At 38.0% G+C, this 14618-nt stretch overlaps 1 protein-coding gene across 2 annotated transcripts in view; it reads right to left on the bottom strand.

Annotated features, from left to right (window-relative positions):
- Positions 1-14618, bottom strand: part of Gpdh1 (Glycerol-3-phosphate dehydrogenase 1) — a 152282-nt gene that overhangs the window by 77646 nt on the left and 60018 nt on the right. For both annotated transcript variants that reach the window (XM_067156010.2, XM_067156009.2), the window contains exon 7: positions 5579-5685. In XM_067156010.2, the coding sequence (XP_067012111.2) occupies positions 5579-5685 (107 nt within the window). The remainder of the gene's footprint in view (positions 1-5578; positions 5686-14618) is intronic.

Below are 14618 nucleotides of genomic sequence, written 5' to 3'. Positions count from 1 at the left end.
GGTTGACTGGACCTTGTCTTGCAATTTTGGTGGTGATTATTACCGATATTACATTAATTTCACCACACTACATGATTATTTATTGTGTGATCTGGTTTTATTCCCCCGGTTATTTAATCAGTGAATTATTGAATTAAATAGTAACTTCTGCTTAACCTGAAATGGCCTTGAAGAGTTGCTGATGATATTTACTGAATTCCCTTATTTCACCACTTCACTGCATTTCTAGTGTCATTCAAGATTTATTGCCCTATGATCAAATTCCATGAAATATTGAATTAAGCAGGAACTTCTGCTTATCCTGCAATTTTATTCCTAAAAATTGGATTAAGCAGTTTCTTCATGTTAATTAATTTGGTATTGAGCAAGTTCCGCCCCTTGTATTGGCGGCTTACCATATGATTTATGTATTTGGGATTTTGCTTGAAATCCTGTCCCTGTTAATTTATGCACCCCTGTTCTGTATTAACACCGTGTTAAGGATCGGATTCATTTCTCTCTGTTTATGCTTGAGAATTCTTTTAATTAATTAACTACTTGGCTCCATCCTTCTTGGACTTGAATTTCAGATTACTCTTCGATTAATTCTCTATTTTATTTAACTTGGTGTAAAGTTCACATCATGTTGTTATTAAATTCAACTATTTCGGAAAACCTAAGTCTATCACTTCATCATTAATTTTTAAGAAAGAGGCATGATTGCAATGATCCATTGTAAGGCACCTTCCACATTTACACCTTTGAGGTAAGTTGTCTTGCCTTTTACTTGTATTAACGTTTCTATTTACTGCTTCTGTGTGGTGACTCTGTGTGGTATTTATTTTGGGTTTTCTGAGTGTCAGTGTGTTGGCACAGTCTTGGATAACCTCTGTGCACCGAGTTACTTACTGTTATTGAATTGTTAACTGCCTGTCACCCAGGACGTTATCGAGTCTTGAGTCTCGCTGTGTCATTATATTTAATTACTCTTAATTGGTGCCACACGTTACATTGGTGCAGTGAATTATATGTGTTCTTGTTGATTGGTTCTGATTTGGCACGTCTCTACGCTTAATGACGATTCGCAAGTCGCTCTGGGTTTATGTGGTATGTTTTCTTTTTTTTTTGCTAGGGGCTTTACGTCGCACCGACACAGATAGGTCTTATGGCGACGATGGGATAGGAAAGGCCTAAGAGTTGGAAGGAAGCGGCCGTGGCCTTAATTAAGGTACAGCCCCAGCATTTGCCTGGTGTGAAAATGGGAAACCACGGAAAACCACTTCAGGACTGGCAATAGTGGGATTCGAACCTACTATCTCCCAGATGCAAGCTCACAGCCGCGCGCCTCTACGCGCACGGCCAACTCGCCCGGTGGTATGTTTTCTAACCTGGCACCTCACAGTGTTAAAAGGGTTTTCAATGTCATCGCGCCCTACATATTTATGTTTTATCGTTAACCTAACCGTAACAGTGTCTCTCAATTGACCGTCACACACCCCAGCGTCAGTGGGTAGGATCTGACACATCCCACTCTGATGAGTCTAGTATCAGACCTAAGACGAAACGCTGGTTAATAGAGCAAACGCCTGAAAAGCCTTACATCTGATATGTTTTTGACATTTTTGACATGCTCTACTGGTGAAAAATATCTAATTCCCTCCATGGGAATTTAGAATTTTCCATTAGGAATTGCTAGGCGGGCAATAATTCCATTGTGGATATTTATCTCCCATATGCAGTTATCAGACTGTGCCTCTTATAAGGGCTTCTGAGAAGTTCACCTGCATACACCCAGCGTCAGTGGATAGGGTCTGACACATCCCACTCTGATGAGTCTAGTGTCAGACCTAAGACAAAACGCTGGTTAATAGAGCAAACGCCTGAAAAGCCTTACATCTGATATGTTTCTGACATACCACTTATTCAAGCAGCTTGTCTTCTTTCTCCCAATTCTTCCCAGCCCAAACTTTGCAACATTTTTGTAACGCTACTCTTTTGTCGGAAATCACCCAGAACAAATCGAGCTGCTTTTCTTTGGATTTTCTTCAGTTCTTGAATCAAGTAATCCTGGTGAGGGTCCCATACACTGGAACCATACTCTAGTTGGGGTCTTACCAGAGACTTATATGCCCTATCCTTTACATTCTCACTACAACCCCTAAACACCCACATAACCATGTGCAGATATCTGTACCCTTTATTTACAATCCCATTTATGTGATTACCCCAGAAGATCTTTCCTTACATTAACACCTAGATACAGTAGAACCTCGACAATTCGAAATCGGTTAATTCAAAATCCCACGTAATTCGAAGAAGCTCTCGTTCCCGGAAATATGAGATACAGTTTTGCATGTTATTTAAATTGTTTAATTCGAAATACGGATAATTCGTAATTCGAAGTACAATGTTGGTCCCATTACCAAAAAACAGACTTTTAATTCGAAACTGCCTTTACATTTTAAAACAATAGTATGTTACAGGGCAATTTCAACTTGAAATTTATCCGCGTCATAATAGAACGCGTGTTCCGGAACGTGGAGGGGTAGCTTTCCGCACTTACACTCACTTCGGTGGGTCTACAGTGCGTTTCATGATTGCCAAGTTGAATGAAATCGGAATTCTTTTGCATTCAACCTTTTAAAGGAACGCCGTAACATCACGCAACAGGCAGTGTGCGGGAAAACAGAATGCGCGAACGCTGGCGATGCTGACAGTTGACGAAAAAGCATGGCTCATATAATAAATTCGTAGGCACCGAACAATACTGTAATTGCCAATGAAACTGCATTGCTTTATTTTAATGCGAGCCCAAACGGTCTTATGATTTTTAACACTAGAACGGCCGAAATTTCCTCATACCTATAAAGGCCACAGGCGGTCATTTTGACCGCTGCCACTTACTGACATATATCTAGCATCCAGGATCTGGCAAACATGCGAATGTTCAATTATTAATTTTAAAGCAACATAGTTAACAATTGGGATGTATTGTATACAGATCAATCCATTGTTAAGTATTAATAATTGTTCATATTCTCGCACTTCTAATAGGTAAAATGAAATATTCTGACGGACTTCCTATTGAATTCCTTTATGAAAAATGATAAAAATAAGAGTCTCAATTTGTTTACAAGCCTATTTAGGCACTTGACAAGCAATTTATGCAAGTTATATAAGGGACAATTTCGGTGTTCCCTTATCAACTACGGATGTAATTCTTGGCGTAAATGTACATAACCCTAAAAGATTATAAGAGTCAAACGCACAACTTCGTGCATTAAAAAGTACGAGCGTGTAAATACCTTGAAATTCGCTAACGGTCAAAATGACCGCTCTGGCCGTTCTAGTGTTAAAGGAGAAAGTGTCAGCCGGGGAATCGTACAAGGGTTGGGGATGGGGGTCATTGTAGTGCGTTGCAATTGCAATGCACATGGAAGCGAGAAACTTTATCCCCTCGTCATAGAAAAGTTCGGTAAGCTACAATGTTTTAAGGGCGTCGGGCACTTTCCATGCCAGTACAAAGCATCTGAAAATGCAAAGAGTACAGATATCCAAAAAATAATGCATTTGCACAGGGGAACCAGCATAATTTATCCTCGTCTTTGAATTGTGTGATTTTTTTTTCATTCGTTGCGTGAGGTTATGTCGTCAGTGATTTATCCAAGTGCATTATTTGAATATTGTAAAGGCACCTTGTTGGATACATTTTGGAAATAGTTTTTCCATGGCATTGGAAAGGTTAAAACTGTGAATCGAGGTGATTGCAAGTATTAATGGGTCTTAGAATACTTTGTGACGCGGCAAGTGTTTACATTTCTGAAGTACGAGAGACGTGCCATGGCGGGAAATCGTACAAGGATAGAGTCATAGGAAAGTTTGATTTTAAGGGCATCGGGTACTTTCTGTGTAAATACAAGGCATCTAAAATGCATACAGTATAGTACTCCAATGAATAAAGCACTTGCACATGGGAGCCAGCATAGATTTCTCCTCGTCTCTGAATCGTGCTTTTTTTTTTTTTTTCTTTCTTTCGTTGCGTGAGGTTATATTTGCCAGTGAGATATGCAAGTGTATTATTTGAATACTGTAAAGGCACCTTTTTGGATACATTTTGGAAACAGTTCTTTTTTCATGGCATTTGAAAGTTGTACACTGTGAATCAAGGTTAACTGCATGCAGTAACGGGCCTTAGAATATTTCGTAACGCGGCAAGGGTTGGTACTTCTGAATTGCGAATTGGCGGTTAATTCAAAATCACGTAATTCGAAGTCCGATTTTTGAGTCCCAACGACTTCGAATTAACGAGGTTTTACTGTACTTACAATGACCCCAAAATGAACTTTCACCCCATCAACGCAGTAAATAAAACTCAGGACTTTTCCTATTTGTGAAACTCACAACCTGACTTTTAATGCCGTTTATCAACATACCATTGCCTGCTGTCCATCTCACAACATTATCGAGGTCACGTTGCAGGTGCTCACAATCTTGTAACTTATTTATTACTCTATACAGAATAACATCATCCGCAAAAAGCCTTACCTCTGATTCCAATTGTTTACTCATATCATTTATAGATATAAGAAAACATAAGGTCCAATAATACTGCCTTGAGGAATTCCCCTCTTAATTATTACAGGGTCAGATAAAGATTTGCCTACTCTAATTCTCTGAGATATATTGTCTAGAAATATAGCAACCTATTCAGTCACTCTTTTGTCTAGTCCAATTGCACTCATTTTTGCCAGTAGTCTCCCATGATCCACCCTATCAAATGCTTTAGACAGGTCAATCACAATACAGTCTATTTGACTTCCTGAATCAAAGATATCTGCTATACTGTATCTTGCTGGAATCCTACAAGTTGAGCTTCAGTGGAATAACCTTCCCTAAAACCAAACTGCCTTCTATTGAACCAGTTATTAATTTTGCAAACATGTCTAATATAATCAGAAAGAATGTCTTCCCAAAGCTTACATACAATGCATGTCAAACTTGATATCCTTAGCTGCCATCTTTGCTAGATTCAATTTCTAGTAAGTTCCTTCAATTTCTCCTTACTTCCACAGCCATTTATAACTATTTCTTTCCAGTCTGCACCTCCTTCTTAGTCTCTTTATTTCTCTATTATAATAAGGTGGGTTTTACCATTCCTTACCACCTTTAAAGGTACAAACCTGTTTTCACATTCCTAAACAATTGCTTTAAATCCATCCCAGAGTCTTTTACATTTTTATTTACCGTTTTCCACCGATCACAGTTACTTTTTAGAAACTGCCTCATGCCTGCTTTATTAGCCATATGGTATTGCCTAATAGTCCTACTTTTAAGACCGTCCTTTATATCACATTTATTTTTAAGTACGACAAAAACAGCTTCATGATCACTAATACCATCTATTACTTCGGTTTCTTTCAGAAACAATTAAAGCGATGGACAAAAATGCAATCATGCACATGCTTAAGACTGTCCTATCAACAATGGGTTCAGCAGCAAGATACTTAATGAAACTAATGAAATACCTCTTGCATTCTCGCATCAGGAATCACCGACTGATTACACTTAATAAAACACAGTTTAAGAAAAGATTTCTTACACTTTCTCCATGTCACGACTTTGCAGGAGCGCATAAACTTCTTGAGCTGTGATTGGACCCTGAAGTTTCTGACCATTCAGCAATTCTTTTTCCAACACATCAATGCTCTGGAAAAGTAAAATGTAAAAATGATACAACATACATGAATACCTAGGAAACTCTTTAAAAAAGTACTCTTAGAACCAGGCTTTGAAATTCAGTTCTCTGCATTGAACACCTTATCAGTCTAATCATGAATACTGTAATACTTAAAAATGATACAACATACATGAATACCTAGGAAACTCTTTAAAAAAGTACTCTTAGAACCAGGCTTTGAAATTCAGATCTCTGCATTGAACACCTTATCAGTCTAATCATGAATACTGTAATACTTAAGGTATTCATATACGTTTCATAAAAAAATTCACAATTTTACATCAAAACTTTTAAAATTTTGTTAGTAGTTAACAGGAAGGTAACTGAAGACTGTTATGCTATCAGATTGCCCAATTTATATTTCAAGGGGTGTCCAAGAATTTGTTTGTTAACAAAATTGGCACTTTTTTGAGACTACCTAACAACTACAAAAATGCATTAATTTTAGTATTTCTTTCACCAAACTATTATTAGCGTTCTTGATGTCCCCTACTAAATGTATTAGTTTATCACAATTACACAAAGAATTATAACACATTCTTTCAAAAATGCAAAATTTCAAAAATAATTTTTCATTTCTTCGTACTCAGTTTTTGAACGTGGATATATCTTTTCTCAGTTCTAGTACAGGGCATTCCTAAATTAATTATCTTCAATTTGAGACCTTTTTGAAGTAGATATCTGAATTAGAACTCAACTTGTTGTTTGAACCTGAAAAGAAAACATAATTCTTAGTTTTGAGTGAATTAAGTTTAAAGTTTTGTATTATGATTAGACCTCTTTCTTTTTACCTGAAAGTATTAGAATTCTCCAGCTGCATAGGTGGGACCTTCCTCTTCAAGTTTCTTGGCCTCTTTCAGCTTTCTTCTTCCCCTGAGGTACCTCCTTCGCTGTCTTTGTTCAGCAGTGCTCTGAAGATGACTTCTGAGTGCACGTGTCTCATCAGCTTGTGACACTCCTGATGCTGAGTACATACCAGGCACAATCTTCATTCTTCTTAAAACCTTTATTTCAACCTTGTTTCCACAATTAAAGTGTAAAACAGCATCCATGACACTCAGTTTGAAAGTGGACACCCCCATATATGTATCTTTTCTACACCTCTTCCATACCGTACCGCTGAATGACTCATTGGTATTTTGAGTCAAACCATGAAGACATTTTGATAACATTTTTGGATCACAGAGCCTTTCATACACAGCCTTCATTGCATGTAGGACTTCTCGTGGTATTCCTGCTTTATGCTTATAATTGTCAAGTAGATTGCCAGCTTTGGCTCGTTGGTATGAACACCAAACTGTCTGTTCCTATAGGGCACCTGTGATGGGAAGGCCTGTCTTTATGGGCAGTCAACAATGTTGCCCATATAGCATTTTTCATACCTTTTATGGAACTGCAGTTGGAATGCAAAGCAATTCCAAAATAATTCCGACACTTGTCTATCAGTGCCCCAGTTAATTTGCCTCTACCACCCATCTTTTTGTTATGTTGTACAATTTTTCTAAGAGCTATTCATAAATGCTTTCAGTAGTGGCCCACACACTCCAGTTTATTGACTTCTTTACCATTGTATGGATTAGAATCACACACTGCCTTGTAACTTTTCGAATCCCCATCCCCATAGCAATCTACATACTTCAGACCTCTACTCTCATTTGAGTGAGAAAATATTTTTACTGCTCCATATCAGGCGAAGATCCACTGTAATTTTTGGCACAGACTGCAGCATGATCAGCCTTCCAACCTAAATAGGATAGGGAATGATAATGCTTCTTACATCCAATACAGTTTCTGCACATTATCTCAACAACGAATATACATCCAAATGCACATGACAATATTTTCACTCAAAACATCGCAGTTATGGAAACCATGGAAGCTCCCATTATCAAAGAGTATTACTGCTGCATACAAAGAATACACATGTGGAGCTATCTATGGAGAGCTATTATGCAACGAGCGCCAAACTTGAATTAAAACATCGAAAGGAACCACGAAATTTTTCGTGCAGCGAGGTCATGCCCACCTCAGACCGAGACACGGGTGCACTGTTCCCTTCAAATAAATTTTCTGAGCACATTTGTGCACGAAACATGTAAGAACTGTACATTTTCTTAAAGTAGGAGAATTAAGCTTTCATTAGGAAACAAAAATAAAAAAGTGAAAATTCCGTCCAAATAAGTCATTTCAAACGTATACGAATCCTTTATCCTCTTGGCTAGGAAAGTTAGTTGAAATGATAGAATTTACAATAATATTTATGAGTAACTAGATCTGCAATATCACCTTGTTACCTTATTAGCTCAGAAAACAAACATATGTAGTTCTTCAGTCTATTGAAGCACAAAATACAAAATTTATATTACTATAACTAAAGGTGTTAGTTTTTTGTTAGTGAACAATACAATGAAATGTATTTTGGGGCTATATATGTAGCCACTGCTTTTTCCTCTGTATGCTCAACTTAATTTTTGTCCCTAGTCTGCCAGATATTGTGTTAATGTAGTTTGTATGGGTGTAATTTTGATCAGAAAGTGTGTTTTGAATGATTATTATCATAGTTGTTCTGGTATTGGATGGCTAAATATTTAACCACTATTCATTCAGGTTCAGAAATTAAGAGATGGTCAAATATTTGTGGATTAAGTGTCCAAATATGTAGCCACCAACCACTAATGCGAAAATGGCATGAAGAAATGAGTGTGTTATGGGGTTAAACAAATGAGAACAGGAAAAGCAGCAGGGATGGATGAAATATGTGTTTATTTATGATATTAAGATTGAACTTGTTAACAATTATCAAATATTGTTGTGGTGCGGCATCTGTGTGACCTTAATAAACCAAATGATCTTCATGGGTTTCAAGTTGTTGTTCTTAATAAAGTTGATAGTATGAGTCTGCTTATGAACTTTTTACAAGACAAACTGGACATAACATGAATCACGTTCCTGCTTGAACTTTTAATATGTTTTACTGCACTGTTTTTAACCAATTTTTAATGTTAGGGCATCATTTTTTAAATACGGTCTATTACATGCATGTGATTTTAATCTGTAAGCTGAAGAAGAGAATATTAATTCTCGAAACATGCACTTATATAAACGTATTTGATGTATTAGTAAATACCGTATTTACTAGTGTATTAGAACCCCCCACCCCCTTGGCTTTTCGAGACGAAGAAAATGAAAAAATCTCGAATACAAGACTCCCCAATGTAATTTGGCAGAGAAGAACAACGATTCCGCTTCGAAGCGGGTACAATCTAATGCAGCTCTGATGACATCACAGAAATTTGTGAATAGTTCCGTCCGTACGACCCACGCAATGAAAACATGCTTCACAAATAAGTATTTTTTTTCACAAATAAGTATTTTTTTATTTTCTACCTTGTCAATACATTAGTTGCTTAAGGCTACTTATGGGTTAAAAGTGGTACATGTTTTGTATGTTATTTACATCTTCAGCCACATAACTCTGTTTTTTGTTTTTGCTAGGGGCTTTACGTCGCACCGACACAGATAGGTCTTATGGCGACGATGGGATAGGAAAGGCCTAGGAGTTGGAAGGAAGCGGCCGTGGCCTTAATTAAGGTACAGCCCCAGCATTTGCCTGGTGTGAAAATGGGAAACCACGGAAAACCATCTTCAGGGCTGCCGATAGTGGGATTCGAACCTACTATCTCCCGGATGCAAGCTTACAGCCGCGCGCCTCTACACGCACGGCCAACTCGCCCGGTATAACTCTGTTTAGATGAAAAATTCATATATTGACAAGGTATCATTGCTTTGAGAGAAAGTGTACTTAAAAAATAGCATAAGAAGATTAAATGACAACATTAAAAACAAAATACTCATGAGAAAATATATAAATTCTTTTTACAATTGAAAGCGGTTGTCAAGGAAACACTTGTACAATAGTCCATAGAGAATATACCCTGATGAATATTCTTTTCTTAAAAAGTTCATGTTAAAGATTTTAAAAAATTTTAAAGCCAATTTATAATTTAAAATTGTATATTTGTAAGTAATTTTATTTTATGTAATGAAAACATGTGTTGCAGTCATGTGATACATCTGTGTTTCGTAGTTAAGAAAGGTCTGCCTCTGTAGCATGTCTGACCTGCGCATTGCAAGCATGCATCAATCATGTATATACAGTAAAACCTCGTCAATTCGAAGTCGTTGGGACACAAAAATCGGACTTCGAATTATGTGATTTCGAATTAACCGCCAACTCTTAATTCAGAAATCCTAACCCTTGCCGCGTAAAATATTACTGTAAGACCTGTACTGCATGCAATTAACCTTGATTCACAGTTTAAACCTTTGAAATGCCATAAAAAAAAAAAAATTCTAAAATGTTTCCAACAAGGTGCATTTAAGGTACTGTATTCAAATTCACAATGCAGCATTCACTTGGATAACACACTGACAAACATAACCTCATGCAACTCCTTGTGGGTGGGGTTAACTTCCAATAAGTAACCAGGGGAACCTGACCCCTACAGAGCGCGTCCCCAGGTGGCGGATAGGGGACCCCTACAGTATGTAGGGCTGGTTGAAATAACGAATACAACCCGCGGACCAACAGGTAGCCCAATTCCTGGGGGTTTTAAAATACTGGGACACCCTCTCTCCAGGGGTCATAAATATGGAGGGCCCTTGCCCTGGGTTAAGGGTGAAGACCTCAACGGCATCTACGGCGGAGAAGATGGACTTCGGTACAGTGGAGATGGCGGAAGAGGCAACCCATCCTTCTGGGGTGTACAGATGGAACCTACTGCCTTGTAGAACGAGGAAGGCATCCTCAAAGGCTAAGGGAGTAAACCCTGAAAGAAAATCCTCTTATGCGTTAGGCCTAGCAAGTCAGCAGGAGAGTATTGAGTACAGTTGCTTTCAATAAGAAAAAGAGCCTCGGAAAGAATATTATAGACCGGACTGATAAGTCCTCTCAGACAATTCTAAAGTATGATGACCGTAAGGCTGATGATATGCAATGTTCTGAAAGGAAATCCCAAATAAAAAAGAGACCCAAATACCGAATTGGAACTATGAACATTCTATCATTAATTGGGAAGTTAGAAGAACTCCTAGACATGATGGGTAGAAGAAAAATTTCAATATTGGGATTAAGTGAGACCAAATGGAAAGGGATTGCAAGCAAGACACTTCGTGGAGGTTATAAATTATACTGGAGTGGACAGGAGAAGGTAGCGAAAAATGGTGTTGGATTCTTAATCAACGAAAGGACTGATGCTACAGCTGAAGTTATCTGCAAAAGTGATAGCATCATTAAAATGTTCATGAAACTGGAGAACACTAAGTACACCATCATACTTTCGGCAAGACCTGGAAGATACAGTTAATGAGGAAAATGTTATTATTATTGGAGATCTAAATGCGCAAGTTGGGGTAGACAGACTTGGGTATGAGAACACATGGATTTGGACAAAGGAACCCAGAAGGAGAACTACTATTAGATCTGTGCAGAAGAAATGATCTTATAATCAAAAATACATTCTTCAAAAAAAGAGATAGTCACAGAATAACAAGGTACAGTTGGGATGGCCAGTATAGAACATTGATTGACTACGTAATCACAAATAAAGATGGTGACAGGTACATCACAGATGTAAAGGTCATCCCTAGTGAAAGCATGGACAGTGACCACAGATTGTTGGTAGTAGACTTCAAACATAAGGCAAAAGAAACGCAGAAACTTATTACGGAAAAACCAAAGGTTAAAACTTGGAAGTTGCAAAAAGTCCAAATAAAGGAAGAATACAAACTAAGGATTCAACAGAGTTTGCCGAAGTGTGAAGTAACCAGCGTTAATGAAGAATGGAAGGCCTTCAAAGACACCTTTGTGGGAGAAGCCAAAAACCTATGTGGAGTTACAAGTTCTATCAAAAGAAAAAAGGAGACACCATGGTGGAATGATAGAGTGAAAACAGCGGTGAAAGAAAGAAACCAAATAAAGAAGGCACTGGACAAGGAAAAACAAAAACAGGGACAAGAACGAAATGAACAAGAAATACAAAGACTTCAAGGAGTATACAGGAACAAGAAACTTGCTGTAAAGAACATTGTAAGGGAAGAAAAAGAGAAGAAATGGAATGAGTTTGCAGACAAACTGGAAGAGGACAGTAGAGGAAATATGAAATTGCTATACAGAGTAGTGAAAAACAAGCGAAGGGATCAAGAGACCATAAAAGCAATAGAACGTGATGATGGAACTCTGGCAGAAGAAGAGGGAGAAATTAAACAAGAACTCAAGATCTATTTCGAAAAGCTGCTGAATGGAGATACAGAAAACATAACAACAGATAGAGGAGAGCCAAGTCGAAGAACCACAACTGAACCACCAATTACATGGCTTGAAATTGAAAATTCCAGGAATCCAATGGCTCTACAGACTGCTCAACAAGATATGGGAGGAAAATACTATTCCTGAGGACTGGAAGATGGGCATCATCGTACCTCTGTTCAAGAAAGGAAGCCGACGAAAATGTACTAATTACCGTGGTATCACACTACTGTCTCATATCCTGAAAATATTGGAAAAAATAATAGAGACCATAATCAGAGATATTGTTGAACCAATTTTGGAAGAAGAGCAGTATGGTTTCAGACCAGGAAGGTCAACTACAGACCTTATATTTGCAATTAGTATGCTAATGGAAAAATACTGGGAGAAGAACAAGTCTTTATTTCTAATATTTTTGGACATTGAGAAATCATACGATAGTGTACCAAGGGAAAGAATTTGGCAATGCATGAAAGAACTTCAAGTGCGAGACAGCCTCATAGACAAAGTGAAAATGTTGTATAGTGGGAATAGAAGCTGTATTCAAGTAGGATGTGGTTTGTCGGACTGGTTTGAAACAAAGAGAGGAGTGCAGCAGGGCAGCTCATTGTCACCACTTCTATTTATTATTGTAATGGATGTAGTAATGAAATCTATTAAAAGGAAAGAACATGGAGATATCAAAGCCTTCACATTTGCAGATGATGTTGCGATCTGGAGTGACTCAGAAGAGGAATTGGGAGAGAGAATACAAAGCTGGAATGAGGAGTTTAAGAAATATGGTTTAAACAACAGCAAGACCAAGACGGTGGTGATGAAAGTGTATGGGGAAGGAGCAGAACCAATAGTCATGATAAATGAAGCTCAACTGGACAGCGTTCCAGTTTTCAAATACTTGGGTAGCGTTATATCAAATGACAACCTAGCAAAACATGAGGTGAACAATCGAATCAATAAGGCAACACAATTTTACCACCAGGTAAGACACCTGCTGTGGGATGAGCAAATACCCATGAAAACAAAAATGACATTGTACAAGTCCTACTATACACCAATTCTTACATACAGTCTCGAAACCACAACACTGACCAATAGAGATAATTCCAAACTTCAGGCAGCTGAAATGAAATTCCTACGCACTATGATCCAGAAAACCAGGAAAGACAAGTTTAGGAATGAGAAAATTAGAGAAGAAGTAGGAATAGATGATTCTCTCCTAAATAAGATTCAGATATCAAGACTGAAGTGGTTTGGTCACATGAAGAGGATGCCAGTAAACAGAACTGCAAGGAAGGAATTTGACAGAAAGGTAGAAGGAAGACGACCCGTGGGAAGGCCACGAAGGAAATGGATAGATTTAGTTAAGAGCGATGTACTGCTGAGAGGTCATGATTGGGACAAGTTGGTGGAGGAAGAATGGTACAAGGACAGGATGAGATGGAAGAGGCTCATACACCACATCCGGGAAACTGGAGATGGTTTAGGATGATGATGATGATGATGATGAACGAAAGAAAAAAAAAAAAGCACGATTCAAAGACGAGGAGAAATATATACTGGCTCCCCTGAGCAAGTCCTTTATTCATTGGATTACTGGACTGAATGCATTTTAGATGTCCTGTACTTGCACGGAAAGTACCCTATGCCCTTAAAACATCGTGGTTTATCGAACTTTCCTATGACTTCAGTCTGCATTAAAACACTGTACAGTGACTCTATCCTTGTACGATTTCCTGTCATGGTACTTCTCTCATAATTCAGAAATGCGAACCCTTGCCCTGCCACAAAGTATTCTAAGACGCATTAATGCACGCAATCACCTAGATTCACAGTTTAAACCTTTCACCGGCCTTGGAAAAAAAAAAAGTTCCTGAAATGTATCCAACAAGGTGCAGTTACATTATTCAAATAATGCACTTGGATAAATCACTGTCAAACATAACCTCAAGCATCAAAAGAAAAAATGCACGATTCAAAGACGAGGACAAATTACGCTAGCTCCCTTGTGCAAGTCCTCTATTCATTGGATTATTGCACTGAATGCATTTCAGATGTCCTGTACTTGCACGGAAAGTGCCAGATGCCCTTAAAACATTGTGGCTTCCATGTGCATTGCAACACAGTGCAATGACCTTCCTTGTAGGATTTCTCGGCTGTCATTTCCCTCCTACAAAACCATAAGAGCGTTCGGGCTCGGCATTTAAAAACAACTCAGTTTCATCGGCGTTGACAATATTATTTGGTGCGTACGAATTGATTATAGGAGCCACGATTTTTCGCCAACTGTTGGCATTGCCGATGTTCGCGGATTCTGCTTCTCCACACACTGCCTGCTACATGATATTATGATGTTCCTTAAAACGCTGAATACAATAGAATTACAATTTTACACAAACTTAGCAAGTATGAAGCACACTGTAGACACACCGAAATGAGTGAAAGTACTGAAATCTACCCCAGCGCATTCCGGAAGACGTGTTCTATTATGACGCGGATAAATTTCAAATTTAAATTACTCTGAAAAAAAAAAAAAAATTTAAATGTAAAGGCAGTTTTGAATTAAAAGTCTGAATTTCGGTAATGGGACCGACATTG

Source organism: Anabrus simplex, chromosome 1 (genome assembly GCF_040414725.1).
Source record: "Anabrus simplex isolate iqAnaSimp1 chromosome 1, ASM4041472v1, whole genome shotgun sequence".
In the NCBI taxonomy this organism is placed as follows: domain Eukaryota; kingdom Metazoa; phylum Arthropoda; class Insecta; order Orthoptera; family Tettigoniidae; genus Anabrus; species Anabrus simplex.
The sequence above is the reverse complement of the archived record's forward strand: the minus strand, read 5'-3'. Positions and strand labels throughout refer to the sequence as shown.